General features: G+C 35.4%; 1 protein-coding gene across 1 annotated transcript in view; it reads right to left on the bottom strand.

Annotated features, from left to right (window-relative positions):
• The window catches only part of AGMO (alkylglycerol monooxygenase), a 373,644-nt gene that overhangs the window by 206,051 nt on the left and 144,667 nt on the right, over positions 1–22,926 (bottom strand). Inside the window, exon 5 of the mRNA XM_017889065.1 lies at positions 14,076–14,171. Within this exon, the coding sequence (XP_017744554.1) occupies positions 14,076–14,171 (96 nt within the window). The remainder of the gene's footprint in view (positions 1–14,075; positions 14,172–22,926) is intronic.

The raw sequence follows: 22,926 nt of genomic DNA, 5'->3' as shown, positions 1-22,926 counted from the left end.
CAAAAAAAGTCCAGGACCAGATGGATTCACAGCTGAATTCTACCAGAGGTACAAGGAAGAGTTGGTACCATTCCTTCTGAAACTATTCCAATCAATAGAAAAAGAGGGAGTCCTCCCTAACTCATTTTATGAGGCCAACATCATCCTGATACCAAAGCCTGGCAGAGACACAATATAAAAAAGAGAATTTTAAACCAATATCCCTGATGAACATCGATGCAAAAATCCTAAATAAAATACTGGAAAACCTAATCCAGCAGCACATCAAAAAGCTTATCCACCATGATCAAGTGGGCTTCATCCCTGGGGTGGGGTGCAAGGCTGATTCAACACACGCAAACCAATAAACACAATCCAGCGTATAAACAGAACCAAAGACCAAAACCACAAGATTATCTCAAGAGATGTAGAAAAGGCCTTTGACAAAATTCAACAGCCTTTCATGTTAAAAACTGTCAATAAATTAGGTATTGATGGGACATATCTCAAAATAATAAGACCTATTTACGACAGACTCACAGTCAATATCATACTGAATGGGCAAAAGCTAGAAGCATTTCCTTTGAGAACTGGCACAAGACAGGGATGCCCTCTCTCACCACTCCTATTCAACATAGTGTTGGAAGTTCTAGCCAGGGCAATCAGGCAGGAGAAAGAAATAAAGGGTATTCAGTTAGGAAAAGAGGACGTCAAATTGTCCCTGTTTGCAGATAACATGACTGCATATTTAGAAAACTCCATTGTCTCAGCCCCAAATCTCCTTAAGCTGATAAGCAACTTCAGCAAAATCTCAGCTTCCGTTCTCAAATATCAGATCTCTTTGTCATCCATTATAAACTTTTATCTGTTAAAAATATTTTCAGATACTAATATTTTGAAGTCAAATATTATATAATACATTCTCAACCACTAGATTAGAATCTATAAGGACTTACACGTCTTAAGTTCATTTGCCCTGTCATTTCCATTTACATAGCTTCCTGCTAAGGACAAACCATCTTACTAAAGCATATCCCTTCCCTTGTCCTCTTAGGGATTAAAAATACATACATTATTAATACATCCATTCTGACTCAGGTCTTTCTTATGAGTATATTCTTCTTGTCGCTTTTTCTGCCTCCTTCCAAGAAACAAACATATCGTAGAGAATCTACTTAACACAATCAGTGCATTCATTCATTAAAAAGATGTTTGCTGGTGGTGATCTAAGTTTTATACACTGGGAAAACAAAAAATAATACAACATAGTTATTATCCTCAAGAAGTTTACTGTCAGCTCCTACTTTCATGATGCTCAAAATTTATTCCATTTACATTCAGTCTAATGCTTGTTCAAAATGCAGATTCCTACCTTCACTCACAGATATTTACCTCATGTGGTTCTTGGAAGGGAGCAGTCATTCTATAACTTGGTAAGATATAATGTGAGTACTTACACTCACATTATTCTGATGCATGCAGGAGACCCTACCCTTGCTCAGTTCTAGTTGTGACTTTATGAACCAATTCCAAAATGTAGTCATTTGGCTTTTTCAAAATAAATACTATTCTTTGAAAACATATTATGTTCCAAACTATGAGCTTTACATTTGTTATTTCATTAATCTGCATAACACTCTTATGGATGAGTATGACTACTGTTACTTAACAGATTTGGAAGCAAGGTCAGAGAGTCTAAATAAGTTTAGTAAACATTCATATTCATTCATTCACAAAACAGTCTATTTTAGGTTCTGAGAACAAAGCAGTAAACAAGCTGGAAAAATATTTAATGAAGCTAAAATAGGACAGATTTCTCTTCGATTTCAAAATGTATAATCTTATTCATTATGTCATACTACTCCCTTATCCCTGAAATGTTCTGTTCTTCAATTTGGTAAATTAATTTCCATCATGTTCCTTGTGTCTAAGAGCTCAAATTCCAATCCATTCACAACAGACATTTTAATAAAGATTCATGAATTTTAGACAGCCCATCTTCAAGTAGCTGAATAAAACTCTTCCAACTTTGGTTCTCTATTTTTTTTCTGTTGGGAAAGAGTCACTACAACGCAGTAGATACTCAAAGGCGTATATGATCCTAAAATTGTTAGTGACAAGGGTGCTACTTCAGGTCAGAAGACTTAAAAGGTCCCTTTGTTTGGAATGCACACACACACACATACACATAGGTATATATATGTATATATACACACATATATGTATATTCCAGTATATTTGCATAAACACTAGAAATCCATACATGAATAAGCAAGGAGGGGATGAATTGTCTGAAAAGGTAACTGTAGAATAGAAGGAAAGATTATTTTACAGAGAACAAGAAATGTATAGGATTTCCATAAAAGATGGACTGCAAGAGAGAACAAGAAGCCAAAGGTGACATCAGTATTTGATCTTGATGTTGACTTCAGAGAAATGAAGCAAAGTAGAAGAGTAGAAGATTTAAGGTGATAAAAGTCATAATAAAATACATTTAGATATGTTGATTAAAGGTAGTAGCAAATATTTCCAAGAATATGTTAAGTAAGGTATTGGAAACACTGATTTAAAACCCATAAGCATCTTTATTAATATTTAGCACTAGCAATAATTATCAATAATCAAGACTTTTTTATTTGAACACAATGCTTATTAAAATTTATGTGTGTGTGTATATTTGTATGTGAAATATGTTTACATATACACACAAACACAGTAACATAATAAATGAGAAACATTTTTTGCTATCATGGAATTCGGAGAATAATGAGAGACACAGAGAGTTAAACAACAAGTACAACACAGTGGCATAAGAATTAAACTTCACTATCATTATTAATAATTAGATGCTTCCCATGTGCAGAAACTAATGTGTTATCTAATTTATGTCCCCAAACAGAGCTCGTGCTCTTAACTCTTATCTACCAATGTGGAAATAGAAATATACACAGAGGTAGTATGAAGAAAAGTGCATCGAGCTCTTACTAGGAGGTAAAAGGAAGATATTGCAGAGGAAGTGGTAATTGGGTTGTGTGATGAAGAATGTTTTAAAAAAGGTTATCACAGAGAGAGCATGTGCAAATACAGATAACTGCTAAGTATTTCAGGAAGCAAATAGCAGGGCAGTTTAGCTATACTGGTTGACTTAGGGGATGGGATGGGAATTGTAAACAAGGGTCATTTCCTAAGAGCCCTGAAATCTGTTAATGAATTTAAGGGTTTTGATTTTATCTTGGAGACAATAGAAAGTCACTTAAGAATTTTTTTCTCATGTAAGGAGTGCCCTAATATTATTTGAGTTCTAAAATAATCATCACAATTGTTGTATGAAAACATATAGGAGAGGCAGAGTGTGTAGGCATAGAAAAAAAACAGAATTCTGTTGTAACCATCTGTAAATGATGAAGGATTATAAATTCAGGTAGGGCAAAAGAGACGGAAAGGGTAAGAGGTATTAACGAACTACTTGGGAGGAAAACTCAACCAGTGTATAATGAATGTTTTAAGAGTGAATTGCTGTGTTATTAACAATTATGCCAGAAAAAATAGGTATAACTGGGGCTGTTCCGAGCAAGCTGATACATATGACATCCTAGCTGTAAGATATGTAAAATCAATGATACGGGATTTCAGAGCAGGAAAGGAGAGAGAATTGCTTACCAGGCTTTGAATCATGGTTCTCCTACTAACTAGCTGCAACAACAGTAGGCAAGTTACATAACCTCTGTATCGTTGTTTCCTCACTATGAGTGGGGACCATGGGTTATGTGATAATTAAATAAGTCAATACATGTAAAATATTTAGCATAATGACTAACACATGGTCTGAGCTTTATAGTGGTTTGTTCTTAACAGGGGTACATTTTCTGGGGAAGGGAGAATTTGAGTTGAGCTTTGAAGAATGTATAGAATAATAGCATATGGAAAATATGAAAAGAAGAGAAAATGTAAATATTGGATATTAGATGCATTTGAGAAATGCAAAATGGTCCAGGTTTATTGAGCTGCACGGTATGTAAAGTAATGAGACATAGACCAGTAGATATAGTTGGAAGGTGGTACACAAAGAACATGAAAGGAATTTAGACTTTATTCGGTAAGCAATAGAACATCACTAAAGTATTTTCATCAGGACTGGCCTCTGGAAATAGGTTAGATTTTAAGAGGGGGGAAGTAAATGTGGGTAAAGTATACACAATTATTTGGTACAGGAAGAATTACAACTGATCTTGGCCTTAGCCAATGACCTTGATCTTTTAACTCTACCATATCAGTTCTTTATGAACTCTGCTGCTACCCACCAGGGTCTACCGAGTGAAACTCTGATAAATGTATTGTTTGAGGAAAAAGTGTGACAAGTGAATGAAGTAGGGTCAAAATTTATCTCCCATGCATGCTGTGTCGTCTTATATAAATCATAGAATATCAACGTTGTTAGCCTTAAAGGGAATGAGATTTGCTCACAGAGTTTTTTTGAGACGGAGTCTCGCTCTGCCGCCCAGTCTGGAGTGCTGTGGCCGGATCTCAGCAGCTCACTGCAAGCTCCGCCTCCTGGGTTTAAGCCATTCTCCTGCCTCAGCCTCCCGAGTTGCTGGGACTACAGGCGCCCGTCACCGCGCCCGGCTAGTTTTTTGTATTTTTTAGTAGAGACGGGGTTTCACCGTGTTAGCCAGGATGGTCTCGATCTCCTGACCTCGTGATCCACCCGTCTCGGCCTCCCAAAGTGCTGGGATTACAGGCTTGAGCCACCGCGCCCGGCCTAGTTTTCTGACTTTCTATTAAATTTCTGGAATGGTTTCTTGCTGCATGTGTGTCCACCCATATCCTTAAAATAAAGCCCTATTACTGAATTCATTCTTTACAATCTGTAAAACTTTAATTATCCTTCAGAGATTCAAATTATTTTGTGAGAATTAAGTGAGCAATTTTTGCTTGGCACATACTGGATGCTTAATACATGGTGGCTATTTATTACAACATTAAGATCAGAAATGACCATTGTAGAGGGAAACTGCATTGTGTAGTAGATTAGAGCAAATAATATGGAGTCTGACTACTTTGTATAAACCCCAGGTTTGACACTTACTAATCATATGGCCCAGGGTGAGTTATTCAGTATATTTAATTGAAGGTAATGCCACTACAAATTCTAATGAGTTGTTATGAAAATTTAATGTTAAAATACTTCCTGAAAAATAGTGAGTACTGGATAAGCTCACAATAAAATAAACAATAAATAAATGAATAGAAATGATACTCATTAAATTTTCTTTGGAATATGTCTGACCAATTCTCAGTAACCATAAGTAACTGAGAATTCTTGGACTGAGACCACTGTAACCGTGCTTCTAAACTTCAGTCCTTTTAAAATACATTCTTCAAAATTAGCTACTTCTTCATAAAGAAAATTGTAACTCATTTTCCACCATTTAATTTTTTTATTAAGTACATAAGACTAGGATACTTAGTCTTACGTGTAGTAGCAAGATACTACAAGAATAGCAATAGATTCTCACTAAATGTCTGCAGACCACAGTAATTGAAATATTTTCAAAAATATGTTGAACCTGTCAAATGTAATAATCTGTACATTGATCAGTTTATAGATCAGAAAAAGTAAATAACAAAAAATCCCTAAACAATGTACTTTATGATTAGAATCTCAAATTTTTACAGTTAGGAATGCATTTTTTCCAGCTACTCAGGAGGCTGAGGCAGGAGAATGGCGTGAACCCAGGAGGCGGAGCTTGCAGTGAGCCGAGATCACACCACTGCACTCCAGCCTGGGCGACGGAGCGAGGCTCCGCCTCAAAAAAAAAAAAAAAAAAAATTCATTTTTTTGCCCTAAAGTAAGTTGGGGATTCATTAATTATTTAAGTCTTAAATTTGATTGCATTTATTCATATTAATAATTCATATTAAACAAAATATCCATTTAATTAAAATTGTGTCATAAAATATACATGAATAATCATCATGGCTAAGAGTGCTTAGTAAGTGACATACGGTAAAACAGGTATCTATATTTTAAAAAAGATAACAGTAACAATGCTGAAAACATTTTTTAGTACTTTCTATGTTATAAATTACAAGTAAGTAATATCATTTCCATAATGTAAACTGCATCTTTCATTTTGTGGCCTTTAGAATTATATTGCCTGAGTTCAACTCCAGATTTTATTTGTTACTATGAGTATAAACTTGGGCAGAGTTCTTTACCTTCTTTGCCTTCTTGTGCTTGAGTTTCAAGCATTATTTTAATTGTTAGATTGAAATATGAACTACATTTTTTTAATCCTCACGACCATGTATACACTATGGTTGAATATCCCCTCCAAAACTCATATTGAAACTTATTTGCTATTGTGACAGAGTTAAGAGTTGGGATCTTTAAGAGGTGATTAGGTCAGGAGGGTTTTGTCTTCATAAATTTATTAATACTATTACTGCCTAAATCAGGAGTGAGTTAGTTAGTTGAAGAGTGGGCTCCTGATAAAAGAATAAATTTGCACCCTATTTGCTCTCTGTATTGCATGCTTGCTTGCCCTCTGCCATGTCATATCTCAGCATGAAGGCCCTCAACAGATGCCAGCACCTTGATCTTGGACTTTGTAGCTTCTAGAACTTTGAGCCAAATAAACTTCTATTCTTTATAAATTACTCAGTCTGTGGTATTCTGTTATAGCAACGGAAAACAGACTATGACACTTTGCATTGTTATTATCCTCATTATACATAGGAGGAAACTGAAGCACAAGAAGGTAAAGAACTCTGTGCAAGTTCATAGGCACAGTAACAAATAAAATCAGGAGTCAAACTCAGGCACTTTAATCCCAAAGGCCACAAAATAAAAGATGCAGTTTACATAAAAGAAATGATTTACTTATTTGTAATGTAACTTGTTTTTTAAAAAGGCGTTACTAATTGTGTTTATAATATTCATATTTAAGTTTTATAATCATAGTATATGAAATATTAAAAACATCTCCCAGGTGACATATTTCTTTACACAAAATAAATATTTAATTTGATAATGAAGATTTGCCAACTAGATTAATAATTCCAATACATTAATTCCTATCTACACAAATGGTGAAATAACAGCTACAGAAATTTGATATTCACTAAACATGTGTCTCTGCAGTCATTACTTAAAATTCATATTACAAATAGTATGTATTTTTTTCTTTCTTGATACGTTATTTAAAAGATAAATAAAATGGAGATAGTTACTTAAAAACATACATCTTCACACATGACTGGATCTTAAGTAAATTTAATATAATTTTGAAGATTAGATAAATAATATTAGACTTCCATTAATTTTGGATACTAAAGGGCAATAACCAAAACACTCTATTATCTGTGTCCTCAGAAGTCAGATCTTCTAAGTCTCTGCTCATCCTGCTACCACTCTATTGCGTTTGCTGCTATAGAGTAAAATTTTTCTATTCTTCTCTATATCTGTTAGCTTCTGAAAACTTCTGGTTTCTATTATCTCATTGTATATATTACTTCATAATTCTGCTGCACATTTCTTATGCTTTCTCATTTTGCACATTGCATCCTTGCAGCTCTCTTGTACTCTAATTTCTATTGCCCTTTACTATTTAGGTCTATCATAAAATTATCTCCAGACAAAAGGACTAATTGAGGCAGTTATTTGAGTATAGTGTGTTGCTGGGAAGAATTCATTTTCCTGATAGCTTGTCAATTACATCACTGAATGGGCAGTGTATGAACCAGGTTAGGAGTCGTAGGTCAAATTTTAGGATAGCAAAAGTGACTGGAAATATAAGGGGGAAATCCTAGAAAGATAGGGACCACGGAATGGGAGCCATAATGTCTGCATACAAAGTGCCCTCAAATCCTGGCTGACTCTTAAATTACTCATATGTAGGGCAAGACACTAAGAAATCTGATGAAAAACTCGGAAGTTGGAAAGTTGTAAAATTGCTGAGCAGAGATTTCAATTGCTGTCTGGTGCTAGCAAAAGAGAATTTAGAGTTCAAATCCTGCCAAGTGAGAGGGGCTTTGTAAACACCTTGGGCATTTCATTATTTAAAAAAAAAAAAAAAAAAAAAAAAAAAAAAGACAAGGCTTGCCCTAAAATTGAAGATCACCAAGGATAAGGAATATGCCCTAAGACTAAAGACGGTGCCAAAAATCCCCACATACCCTAACAAGGTATAAGTCAAAGTCTCCAAAAACACAGGGTAGTTAGCCAATTATTTTACCACCTCCTAGAATAATAATAAGGAATGGTCAGATGGACAAAACAGAATCTAGAGTCTTTACAACAAATCTGCCATAACAATTTACATATAATATTAACAATAAATTACTAGATTTACGAAGAAAAAAACACGAATGTGATTCATATCAAGTAAAATAACAGTCAATTGAAGTAGAACTGAATATGAACAGGATATTGGAATTAGTAGACAATAATTTTTAAATAATTATTACATTTAGGACATAAAGGCAAAATAGTCACAATAAGTGAAAGAGACTCTCAACAGAGAAAAAAAAAACTGTTCATAAAAAAAGGCAAATTCTAGAACATAAATGTATAATATCTAATGTGAGAAATACACTGAATGGATTCAAAGGCAGCTTGGAGAAAGTAGTGAAAAGATCAAATAAACTTGAAGACAAATTAATATACGTTATTCAATCTGAATGCAAAAGAAAGTAAAATCTTAAAAATTACAGAGCATTACTGATCTCTAAGGTAGTATCATGAAGAATACATAGCTAATTGATGTTCCCAGAGGGGAGGAGAAAGAGAAAGGGACAGAAACAATGTTTAAGAAAATCATGACCAGGACCCCTTAACTCCAAAGCACATACTTGTAGTTCCAGATTAATGTTTTTTAAATACCACATTGGCACATTATAGTCAAACTGCTAACATTTTAAAAGGAAGAGAAAATTTTGTAAATATCTAGGAATAAAAGACATTACCTATGGTATAACAATGATATGAAAATTGAATTATTAGAAAAAATAAAAGTTTAAAGACAATGAGTTAAACTTTTTAAAGTATTGAAAAAAATGCAACAAAGGAATATCCATTAAGAATTTCATATTCAGAAAAGTATCTTTCAAAAATTAGGGAAAACATGACATCTTAAGATAGACAGAAACTGAATAGATTTGTTGCTACAAGTCTGCATTACAAAAGATGCAAAAGTTATCCAGCCTGAAAAGAAATAATAAGGGATGAAAACTTAGGTTAATGGAAAGAAAGAAAACTATTAAAGGTAAACATCGGGGCAAACAAAGAAGATTAACGGTTTTATTTTCTTGATTCCTTTAAACATAACTGACTAATTAAATCTAAAATAATGAAAACAATATTTTGGGATTTATTTATTTATTTATATATTTATTTATTTATTTATTTATTTTTTAGACGGAGTCTCACTCTGTTGCCCAGGCTGGAGTGCAGTGGTGCAATCTCAGCTCACTGCAAGCTCCACGTCCTGGGTTCACACCATTCTCCTGCTTCAGCCTCCTGAGTAGAAGGGACTACAGGAGCCCGCCACCACGCCAAGCTAATTTTTTTGTATTTTTTTGTAGAGACAGGGTTTCATCGTGTTAGCCAGGATGGTCTAGATCTCCTGACATGGTGATCTGCCCACCTCGGCCTCCCAAAGTGCTGGGACTACAGGTGTAAACCACTGTACCCGGCCATATTTTGGGATTTAGAATGTGAAAGATTAGCATATGTGAGAATGCTAGCTAAAAGATTGGGAGGGCATAGATTGAATTATATTACTATAAAATTCTGACATTTGTGGTAAATATTATATTAATTCAAGGTAGAATATTACAGGAATGCATATTTAATCCCTAGAGTAGACACACACACACACACACACACACACACACATGAAGAGATGGAGAAAGGTGGGGAGAGAGAGAGAGAGAAAACAAGTCAGTAGAGGATGCCTACATTTTACTTTAGCCACTTCTATCTTATACCATCTAGCTCCTTGCCAGAGCAATAAGGCAAGAAAAAAAAAAGCACAAATATAGGAAAAAAAAAGAAAGAAAGAAAATTGTCTTTATTCGATGACCACAAAATTATGTATGAGAAAAATCCTATAGAAAATAAAATTATTTTACAAATGTGTGAATAATGCATCCTTTAAAGCTATGATAATCAATAAATTGAGGAACTGGCATAAAGGGAAACAAATACATCAATGAAAGTGAGTAGGAGTCTAAATATAAATCCAAACATAAGTGGTCAACTTTTTTCAACAAGCCGCCAAGGATATCTAACAGATTTTTTTTAAGTCTCTATAATAAATGAGGCTATAGTTAGTGGTTATGTACATAGAAATCAGTCATCTTGATTCTACCACATACCATATGTAAAAATTAATTCAAGAATATCACAGAGTAACGGTAAAAGTTAAAAGTCTAAAATTTTCAAAAGTAATCCTAGAAGACTACCTTTCAGAGATCGTGATAGTCAAAGATTTCTTAGAGAATTTTTTTTAAAATAACATAAAATAGTGAACTTCAAAATTCAATATTTCTGCTCATGAAAAGTCATCAGGAATAAAATAAAATCACATGTTACAAATTGAGGGATTTTTTTTTTTTTTTTTTTTTTTTTTTTTTTTTTTTGAGATGGAGTCTTGCTCTGTCACCCAGGCTGGAGTGCAGTGGTGCAATCTCAGCTCACTGCAAGCTCCTCCTCCCGGGTTCACGCCATTCTCCTGCCTCAGTCTCCCGAGTAGCTGGGACTACAGGCGCCCGCCACTATGCCCAGCTAATTTTTTTGAACAGGCTCATGCCTGTAATCCCAGCACTTTGGGAGGCCAAGGCAGGTGGATCACAAGGTCAAGAGACCGAGACCATTCTGTCCAATATGGTGAAACCCCATCTCCACTAAAAATACAAAAATTAGCTGGGCATGGTGGTGCGTGCCTGTAGTCCCAACTACTTGGGAGGCTGAGGCAGGAGAATTGCTTGAACCCGGGAGGCAGAGGTTGCAGGGAGCTGAGATGGTGCCACTGCACTACAGCCTGGCAACAGAGTGAGACGCTGTCTCAAAGAAAAAAAAAAAAAAAATCATTGAATCATTTGATTCAAATCTTCAATATCAAAGAATTAAGTTATTTCTCTGTTACATTTCTCTACTCAAGCATTACATGAGAGATACATTAACAATGTGATAATAAATTTTAAAAAAAACAAAGGCAATAGTGTTAATAGTATCATTACACGATTGCTACTGTACTGTGAAAACTCAGCTAACACCCAAATAACACCTGATATCTAAAATATACTTAAAATATTCCACAGATTTAAGTTAAAACATGTATTAAATAAAAGATTTTCTTACTATATTTAGTGAATTCACAAGAGAGTATAACTGAATATGTGCTGCAGAGGCTTTAGATCCATGAACAATACACAGACAAAATACAGTCACAAAATTAAGCAACAGAGTAGAGTTTCAAGCCAAATGTTTCACAACTTTTTAAAAACGAGGATGACAATAGACTTTGTTGTTTGTTTTTCTTTTCTTTTCTTTTCTTTTTTTGGGGGGTTTGGGGAGGGAGTCTTGCTCTGTAACCCAGGCTGGAGTGCAGTGGCATGATCTTGGCTCACTGCAAGCTCCGCTTCCCAGGCTCAAGCAGTTATTCTGCCCCATCCTCCAAAGTAGCTGGGACTACAGGTGTGCAACATGCCCAGCTAATTTTTGTATTTTTAGTAGAGGTGAGGTTTCACCATGTTGGCCCGGCTGGTCACAAATTCCTGACCTCTGGTGATCTTCCCACCTCTGCCTCCCAAAGTGTTGGGATTACAGACATGAGCCGCTGTGCCTGGCCTAGACTTTGTTTATTTATCAAAATAACTCAACAGTAAACAGAAAATTTCCATAAATGATTTAGTGTGTTTTATGGCCTATTTTTTTTTTTTTAATCTCACATACAGTCTTTCAAAAATGTGGTTTTAGGGGTTTTCCTTCCTTTTATTCTAATGTGATTGATTTTAAGAGAACTGAATCTTCCTTGCTTTCCAAAAAAAATCAGTGTCTTCTTAAGATCATATTCCCCTTAGAGTAAGAACTGATTTTTGTGGATGTTAAGGGAAGTGAAACAATTGTAGGAATGAAACTCTATTCAGGAATATACAGGGCTCTTTTTCTAACATTGTCATCTCTACAGCTCGTATATCATTTCTGTCAATGGAGATCCAAGTGTGATGCCCGATATTAAACAGTACGCAAGTGGCCTAAAGGGGTTCACACAATTTACAATACAGGAAAACATAAAGTGAGTATTTTTCTAGACTAAAGGCTATTGTTTTCAGTTTTTATTTTTTACTTACTAATCTGTGTTAACTCTTAATTGAAAAAAGCAAGACAAGCAAATTGTAAAAATGATTTTAAAAAAATACTTAATACTTCTCCCACTCCAATCCTCTATTCCATTAGTTTTTCTCTCCAGAATCAGTCATGGTGTCCAATCTCTTGGCTCTCCATCCTGAATTATTCTACTATTTGTAAACAAACTATTCTGTGTTGTATATAATAAACGAATGTAACTGCACAGTTGAGAAATATTTCAGAATTGTTTTCACGGTTAATAATACAATTTAAAATTCCAAGATCCAAACCATGAATTTCAGAAGATGTGTTCTTGCCTCCCAGGCAGCTCAACTGTAGGAACCCACACACAGAAAAGTATTTTGAAAAGCATAAAGTGTAACACAAGGGAGAGGTTCTAAGCATTGCTTTTGAAGTGGAAAGAAGCTCCTTGGAGGTTCTTAGTTAAGAAGAATAAGTCTCACCAGTGGCTTTTCTCCACTCGTGCTTTACTTCATGAAATGGAACTCAAATCCTAGCTCATGGCCCTCTCAGAGGGACACAGGAAGATGTGAAAGTGACTGAGGCACTATTGTTCTGCATCCAAACTAATACCTGACCCAACACATGGCGTGACCTGGAGCAGAGCTGCTATAAAATGTAATTCTCCCTTAACCCCTCCATGTAAATCATCAGAAAGCTTCCCTTCACTGATTTAAACAAATTTGGTCTTTGACCTCTAGAGTTAGAATTGGCTGCAACATCTCTTTCAGATGGTTGTAGTATTGAGTGTTTGATGTGTGTTAAGTATCATAAAACACAATACTATTTCATGATAGATCTTCAAATAATGCTACATATGTCCAAAGTCATGGTAACAGTCTCTTTATTCCAAGTAAATCGGTAGCATAAAATACTGCAGGTTAATGGAATAATGCACTTTGTTGTATCAAGATTTCACGTACAATGCAGCTGTGATTTGTAGTGTTGTTCAACCAGTTGCAACACCTGTCAACATGCTTCCTCTAGTAACTTCAAAAGGCTTCCAATAAATACCAAATGTTTAAAAGAGTGCTTGTATGTAGGTGAGAATTTTCTAGGTCTGTGATTTTGGTATTTTAACAGTAGGATTGGTACAAATGTTCATAAAGCAATCAGCTGCTTAATAACCTAGCTGCAAACATTCAAGTCTGACAATTTGAAATGCCACGGAAGACTCTAAAATTACATTTCTCCAGTTTTTTTGGGGGGGAGGGGGAAAAACTAACAATACACTGAACAATTTTAAATAAAATTTAAACTCTGTAGTTAGAGCAAGTTTTCCAATCAAAATTATTTTCATAATTTCTATAAAATTTTTAAGGATGTTTCAAAGAGCTCCAACAGAATATAGATATATTTATATACATACACATATATATGTTTAAATCTCTAAATTTAAATGAATTTCAAACTCTCTTGGTAAATAATGTTTAATAAACTGTCATACAGGAAGATATTGTATTGAATATAGTATTAAAATGTTTTGGTACTTAATAGTTCAAAAACTTGTTTTATTTAATTGAGACCAACTGGCCTCATTGCTTCTTATAAACTTTGCAATATATATTCAGTAAAAAGGAATAAAAATGAACAGATGTTTCTCCTTAAAAAAGGCAGACAAAGATTTTTCTTACACAATAAATCATCTGCTAGTGGATTTCCAGGACATTGCTTCAGGCTGTTTAGGTATAAAACTTACAATGATAAAAAAAAGTTTTACCTCTGTGTGGATCCAAAATTGGTAAAGAAGATTGAACTGAAGATGAACAGCATATACTGAAGGGGGTATGAAGAGGGCCAGGGGAGAGTAGAAAATCTGAAAGATAAAATTTTTTAAAAATTAATTTGCATATATGAATTCTCAATGCTTTGTTAATGGTTCAATATTCTGAAATGCATATTTCTTCAGCAAATATATCTCATTGTACATACTGTATATTTTATTGTCATGCTTACTTTGCAACATTAATATTCCACATGGTGATAAAGTTACAGACATGTTGGAGCTAAGGCCACTGGACTTCGATTTTGCATTTAATATTGTCTAGTTAAAATATTATATGTTATGTGTTATTTCTTTAATTTTAAAAAGGTTGGATGTGTTTTTTGGAATTAAAGCATTTTTTATATACACACAAATACTCTACGTTAAACAACGTAGGAATGGATGGCTTTATTCCTTTGACAGCTCCCAAATTCAGTATTATTACCTGGCATTTTCAATAATAATGTGAAATTATAATAAAAGAAAGTAATTTCATATAAAGAGAGGACAGCATATACTTTTCCTTTTAATTTTGGTTTTATATGGTTGATTGATGGCATCATATCTCTTAATTTTTTTCAAAGTTATTAGGAAGGAGGTATGATATGTTTCCATGGTGAAAACAAATTTAAAAGGTCCATATTACCTAATAAATAGAAATGCCTCTGCCTTGGAAAAACAACTTACAATGAAATCACAGAACTGATTAGAATTATCTAATGAACATGATCTGCTTGTTCTGCTAATGACTTTGATCCCCAAGAGTGGTTTCATGTTGGAAGGAAACAGTTTATTAAATGCGAGACTAAATAACCAAATAAGAGTAAAATGAATCTGACTTTCACTTTACATTTCTGATTTTATAGAGTTTATATTTCTGAAAGACTGGATGTTTTAAAAGCATTTCTTCTGAGCATTATAATTTTATTTTAAAATTATTTTACAACTTTTGTTCTCAATTATGCAAAATGTAATTTCAAGGATGTTTAGCAATGATGATGCATTTAAAACTCATCTAGTTCTTGTTTTCAAATCTGTCATAAAAAATTTCAACTGTCATCATAAGTACAATTTTTTAAATATAAAAGGGTTATTAAGCAATGGAATCGATTAGTGAGCAAAAGAATACCGGGCTCATTCAATAGATCAATTTTTAGTCCATGGTTCCACTTTAGTCCATAGTCCACTAGAGACTTAGTCCAAATTTTAGTCCATGGTTCCACTTAGTGATATTTACTAAGTTCTTATGCTTCTCTAGGCTTCAGGTTCCTGAAATTAGTGGTGGAGGGGAAAACCATTTAAAATATAGTCATCCTTTCTGTTCCAAAAGATCTGTGCTATTATGATTTCATTGTTTCATAATGTATTAAAACAATTATCCCCCAACAGGTTAATAGCAAAATACTTGCAAAACATATATGGCCTATGATATAAGTTCTCTAAGTTGAGGGGTATTTTGGAATCTCCTCTTTGAGAGGTGAGAAAAATTATAAAACAACTTATTTTGGATGGTTAATAGGTAGTTCTGTTTGGAAAGACTATGCATAGCAGATGAATATTTATAGTTCATTATCATTTCCCAAAGTGTGGAGAAGTAGTCCCTTGAAATAATACCAGTTATTATGGAAAAGGTGGTTATATGATCAGATAAGTCGTGAAGGGGTAAATTAAGCAAGCAAAGTTTCTTTAACACAGGTCTTTTAAGAGCTTTTACCATGCTAATGTGAATCACAAGTCTATTAGCACACAGAATACTTTCTTGATGAGTTTTCCATAGGATTAGATTTTCTGAACTCATTTTATGAAACAGTGTGCTAAATCTTACATATTGGTAATATAACCAGGAACTGACCAATGGAAAAATAAGCTCACTATGAACTCCAAAATATCATATTGCTATCAAAAAATATAGGTGAGGAAATAATTCACATGAATCACATGAGTGATAATTTCTTATGATTAATACAGTTCTAGAAAAAGAGTCTAATGACATAATCAAGGTTCTAATTTTTACAATTGAAAGCAGCTTGGTAAATGTTGTCCAGGTAGGAGAATTCTCACTTTTCTTCTCTATCTCCAAACTTTGCATTTCCAAATCCTACATAGCTTATAAAACCAATTTAAAGGCCACTTCCATTATAAATCTTTATATGGTACTAACTCGACCGAAGAAACTTCTCCTTCCTCAAACTCAGAGTAACTTGGTAGCTGGATTAGGGACATTATACCCTTTACCAAATACATCCATATCTACCATGCATTTAAACCTATGTCGTTCAGACTCTTAGTTTCTTTAGCTTTAAATTACACTGTCTACCCTAGGTTATTTTATTGTCTTGTAGAAGTCATATATAATAGGGCTATAATGGAGAGAAACAACCCAGACCTGTATGTTTGAGGAAAGAATGAGTACAAGCCTGAAGGCGATCTAAGGCTAACAGACAGAAGATGAGTGGATTTTATTCTCTTACTAAGTGAACGTGGCAAGCAGGGGTTGTGTGAGACAGTATTATGAAGCAAGAAACAACATGGCATTTAGGGGGAGCTACACATATTTGGTATCGTAGAAGGTGTTGGAGAGTAGTGTGGCTAGAAATGAGGTTGGACCATGGGGTTTCTGGACAGACCTCAGGGAATCCATGAATCCCCTGATGCTGCTATAAAAACATGTGAGCCTGTGTGCATGGGAGAGTGTGCATTTTTGTAAAGAAACAACTTGATAGCCTTCATCAGCGAGTCTTCAGTACGTCTATGCCTCACAGCCAACACAGAAAAATAATTTAGACAGTGGCTAAACCAGAGAAGGGAACCATTTCAAGAAGATTGGGCATAAGGAAACAATTCAGATCTTTTTAAGCATATAAGAAATAGAAAATATAAAAATATGTTTGGAACCTATTTCAATAGCCCAGAGAAGAGTGATGCATATTTAATCACAGCAGTAGCCATGGGGATGGAGCAGTAAAGTACATGCAATAGATTTAAGGATTTGGCAGCTATTCAAACATAGGAGTTGAGAGGCATGTAGCAGTGTCAGAAGACACCCAGATTTCTGGCTTGTCTATTGGTGATATTGTTCACCAAGAAGGTGAACAGGAAGAATAGGTGGTAAAGTTCAACTTGAGGAATGTCGTGTCGGGGTCTATGAGGTGTATGTCCAGGAAGCTATTGAGTAAGATTTTGGAAACATCTGTCTGGAATTACATCTCAGGGAATCAGCAAGTGTCTTGTTTGAACTTGTTGATATGGGTGTCATGCAAATATCAATTTTATTTGGCTTATAGGTGTGTCCATAGTGGGAAGCTAGCTGAAGATGCAACTCTATGAACAGTCAGAAAGAGTGGCCATAAATGAGGCTGAAACAGGACAGTCTCAGAGGTGGGAAAGATCTAGTAGCTAGCATTATCAGATATGATGAGAAATTTTTAAGAGAGAGAGAAGACTCCCAGTTAGTGTCCAAGTGAGACAGGAACTGAAAAAAAAGAAGCGACATGGAATTTGCAGGTGTGAATCAGCAGAACAGTAGGCCTAGAATGCAGACCTGAAATTCACAAACCCAAGTTAGTAAGTTTAAGAATCTGGCCAGGCGCGGTGGCTCAAGCCTGTAATCCCAGCACTTTGGGAGGCCGAGACGGGTGGATCACGAGGTCAGGAGATCGAGACCATCTCTGGCTAACGCGGTGAAACCCCGTCTCTTCTAAAATACAAAAGCTAGCTGGGCGAGGTGGCGGCGCTTGTAGTGCCAGCTTCTCAGGAGTCTGAGGGAGGAGAATGGCGTGAATCGGGGAGGCGGAGCTTGCAGTGAGCTGAGATCTGGCCACTGCACTCCAGCCTGGGTGACAGAAGCGAGACTCTGTCTCAAAAACAAATAAAAAAAAAAAAATTATTGCCCGGGCGCGGTGGCTCACGCTGAACCAGCAGCCCCCCCACCCACCCCACCCCCGCACCACCCACGCCAAAACCGCACCAGCGCCCTTTGGTGAGGCCGAGGGCGGGTGGATCAGCCAAGGTCAGGAAGATCGAGACCATGGTGAAACCCCGTCTCTAAGCTAAAAAATACAAAAAATTTAGCCGGCGCGGTGGCGGCGCTGTAGTCCGCAGCTACTCCAGGAGGCTGAAGGCACGGAGAATGGCGTAAACCCGGGGGGCGAGCTTGCAGTGAGCTGAGATCCGGCCCAGCTGCACGCCGCCTGGGCCACAGAGGCGAGACTCCGCCTCAAAAAAAAGAAAAAAAAAGAATCAGCCAGAGGAGGTAACAAAATGAAAAGAGGGATGACTTCTATGTTTCTCTGATAACAAAAAAGGAGACAGCTGAATGTATTCCTTCAATAAAACAATGGATGAGGGAGGAGATATTACCCGTTTATTCATTTTTTTAATGTGAGCGATCTTACTATATTTATGGCTTATTCAGAAGGAGGCAGTTGAAACGAAGAGAGAAAATGCCAAGACTATCTGATAGGACAAAGTCCAAGAGAAAAAAAAATAACGTAAGAGCAATGTCACCAACCTAAGGATTAGACCAACTGAAGAGAGGTGAGCATTTTCTATAAAACTAGAGGTAAGAATGCATGTTCATCACTTGTGAGTTCATGAGTTTTAATTGAATATGTATGAACAGGGAAGACCAGATAAGGAAAACTGAAAAAAAGAAAAAGCTCACATTTCTCTTTGAAGTTTTAAATATGTTCAAGAGGGAGGAGTGGGGAAGAGATCTTGAGGAGACCACGAAATTCTGAAGAGTTTCCCGAAGGTAGAGAGGAGAAAATAGAGCAGTCTCATGTTCACGACTTGGTACGCAGTGTTTAGGAGTCAGTTGGATCTGAATCCATACATGGAGGGGCACCAAACTGCTGACCTGGTGCAAGAGGAAGCCTGCAGCACTCAGCAATCTGGATGTGGGAGTGAAGAGGGAAGATGACTGGATTTACTCATGGCCTGAAGATTTCAAGGCACAGGATTTCAGCAGAGGATGCAGACTATGCTTCGCAGAGTCATGGAAATTAGGCATCTTAATTTGGACAAGGTAAGAAGTAAAGTGAGGAGGCAATGACAAATAGAAAATGTAGGAGGTGAGAGAGTAAAGTACTCCACGAGTAAGCTGCTAAGCAAGTGGCTAAATGGTAAACATAAAATTACTTTTAAATAAATGAAAAACAAAAAAAACTTTTGAACTCTAGAATTCATGTCTGCTTTATTTTAATAGTTCAGAAACATTTCATTAACATTACTAATGTAACTATTTCTAGGATTTTATTTATTTTATAATATTACTTTAGAGAAAAAGCAATTAAAAAATGTTCATCAGAATTGAGAAACTAATGATTGAAGAATCGAATAGTACGTGCCACATTCCTTAAGTCTATGATTGGTAATGACACAGATCAAAATTACCTGATTATAGATAGAGAGTGTTGATCTCTGTCCTTAAGACATATCTACTTAGATTTTATGTTTGAAATAAGAGTTTGTGTTTCTATTTAGAAAGTCATTATCTTTAAGTAACCTATGTCTATCTTTCTGGTCCCGTTTCTATGCACTTAACCATTTCCTTTTGACCCCATTCCACCATTTTATACATCCTATGTTCTAGCCACACTCTTACTGTTATGAGTTGAATTGATTTTCACTAACATGATATGCGAGACCCTGGCACCCAGTACCTCAGAATGTGTCCTTATTTGGAAATAGCATCTTTACAGAGGTAATCAAGTTAAAATTAGGTGGGCCCTAATCCAGGAGGACTGGTCTTTTTATATAAAGGGGAAATTTAGACACAGAGACAGACATGCACACAGCGAGAATGGCACATGAAGACAAAGGCAGAGAGCTCAATGATGCATCTTCAAGCAAAGGAATGCCAAAGCTGTAAACCACCAGAATCTAGGTGGGAGGCATGGAACCGAGTCTCCCTCACAGCCCTCAAAAGGAGCTAACCCTGCTGCCATCTTGACGTCAGGCTTCCAGCTTTTGGGACTGTAAGATAATAAATTTCTGTTGTTCTAAGCCACCTAGCTTTGAGTACTTTGTTACAACAGCCCCAGGAAATTAATACACACACTACACATTTTTCTTGTTATTCCTAAAATTTATTATATTTTTCTATAATTTTGTGTTTTTACAGATGTTGTCCTTCTACATAATATTCTACCTACAACTTCCTCCATTGCAAAATTTTATTCATTACAGATTTGCTTCAAGCTTTATTTCTTCTATGACGCTTTCCTTGACCCATAGCAGTTCTCAGTGCAAACACTTCTCTCTAAAACCTTCAAAATTTGTGGCAATGACTGCTCGCTTACATGACTCCCTCCAAGCAAAACCATCACCTTGAGAACAAAAGCTCACTTCTTACTTATCATTATATCCCCAACCTCTGCCACCATGATTGGCCTTGCTAGTCAAAAGTATATATGGAAAAAAATGAGTGATGCACTATCAAAATAAGAACAATGACAAATAAAGGAGTTTACATTTTTAGCCACTTGTATATTTTAAATATGTGGCAACTTCAGAGAGAACTCAATCTGCTTCCTCTTGTTTATCATTCATTAGGAGGACTGCAAATAACGATCAAATCTCTGAAAAGAAAAACACCGAAAATCAGAGAATAATTTTAATTTTTACCAAATTTCAAAATGACTTTGAATATTTCTATAAGCTACAGAATAATTAATTCCATTTTCCTGATGCATGCTAGCATTAGTCTTTGATACTAGCAATGATTCAAACTATCCAAGAGTCACATTTCTTTAATGGACATAAACTTTGTCTTATTAGTCATTGTTAAATGCTGGATGAGGGTGAAGAAGGAATGCCTTGGAGTTCCGAGGCAAAGTTCTGAGAGAAGTTTTGTTTCTTTACTTCATGGGGGCTTAATGCATGCTTTCCTTCTGTGACAAAGAGTTATGAGAATTTATCCCCAGTGCATTCAAATGCATTACATCAAAGTTGTTAGTTTCTTAAATCTTTATTTGTTCACATTTGTCTTCATATAACTCCAACTCCCACATATTGAAAAACAGTCTTTGCTTATGTAGTTTGGCAGGGAGTACAATGTAATAAAAAGATCTGAGATTTCACTAAGTTTTCTCTGCAGTCTTATATGTAATATAAAAATAATATCACACATAAGAATCATACTTGATATATTTCAGAGAATTTCCACACTCATAAAGTGATCTTCAAAATAACCACATGAGGAGGCAGAGTAAATATTAAGAGGTCTATTTCATATGCAAAATCACTGAGACTCAAACATTAATTTGTTGGTTCAAATTAGCAAAGTGAGTAAACAGCTAAACTAGCGTGGGACTCAGTTTTCTTTATTTCTAGTCAATTGCTATTTACTGTTTCCTAAATATAATGAATATATTTTAAATTATGCTCAAATATAATAAGATCTTCTTTGATTTATATGTTCTCTATATGATAATGTAATAATGGTTTTATGAGATTTTCATAATTTGATGTCATAATTGTATTTTTTTTTTCCAGAAAGAGGGTCTTGCTCTGTCACGCAGGCTGGAGTGCAGTGGAGCCACCACAAATAACTGTAGCCTCGACCTCCGGCGACTAAGTGATCCTCACATCTCACTCAGCCTCCTGAGTAGCTGGGACTACAGGCGTGCACCACCACACCTGACTAATTTATTTTATTTTTTGTAGACACAACATCTTGTGATATCGCCCAGGCTGGTCTTGAACTCCCAGGCTCAAGCAATCTGCCTGCCTCAGCCTCCCAAAGTACTGGGATTATAGGCGAGAGCCATCACACCCAGCCCAGTTGTATTTATTTTTTCTCATGGTGGGTAAAATTTACCTTTTTTAAGGTTGCTAATATATTATAAACATATTGTGCTAAATCTTATAAAATTAATTTCAGTACCAACCTAGAGAAAAAAGCAATTTTAAAGGTGAAAAGACATGACAGGACTAAAAAATTCACTCACTCTAATAATTTAAATTAAGTGCATTTGTCATTAATTTATTATGCTTTTGAGAGAAATACTAAATTCTTAGAAGGCAGATAGCTCACTATTTTCTGTTCAATACTAACTTTATAGATAAAACAAATATGTTCAAATATATTTTATTGCAAAAGGTAAATAAAGTATATATCCTATACTGTAATTTTTGGAGTGTCTGTTAAATAAAAATATTTAAATGAATGACAAATTTAAATTATTTAACACATTGTACTCTTTATTAGTTTCACATTGGCCTGACCCTAGTTAATTTAGCAAAAATATTTCCATTGCCAAATTTATTTTGACAACCATAACAGTTTTTATTTCATTCATCTATGTAATATACATTTCTTAACCACTAATTCTTTAGTAGACATATATACTAGGTATACAGTAGTGAAAAGTAGATTAATTTCTTTTAAAGTTTATAGGCCACCATAAATAACAATAATGAAAAGTGTTAAGTTCTACAATAGATAAATGCAAGGGTTTTATGGAACCAAACAAACAAAATCCAAAATCCTCCCCAGGGGCAGTGTAACCCCTAGGTGCATGCTTGTAATCCCACCAGTTTGGGAGGTCGAGGCAGGTGAATCACTTGAGGCCAGGAGTTGAAGTCCAGCCTGGGCAACATGGCAAAATGCCATCTTTACAAAATACACAAAAATTAGCTGGGTATGGTGGTGCCCACCTGTAATCCCAGCTACTCAGGAGGCAGAGACAAAAGAATCGCTTGAACCCAGGAGATGGAGGTTGCAGTGAGCTGAGACACACATTGCATTCCAGCCTGGGCGATAGAGTGACACTTTGTCAAAAAAAAAAAAAAAAAAAAAAAA

Source organism: Rhinopithecus bieti, unplaced genomic scaffold, assembly GCF_001698545.2.
Source record: "Rhinopithecus bieti isolate Rb0 unplaced genomic scaffold, ASM169854v2 scaffold_16834, whole genome shotgun sequence".
In the NCBI taxonomy this organism is placed as follows: Eukaryota; Metazoa; Chordata; class Mammalia; order Primates; family Cercopithecidae; genus Rhinopithecus; species Rhinopithecus bieti.
The sequence above is the reverse complement of the archived record's forward strand: the minus strand, read 5'-3'. Positions and strand labels throughout refer to the sequence as shown.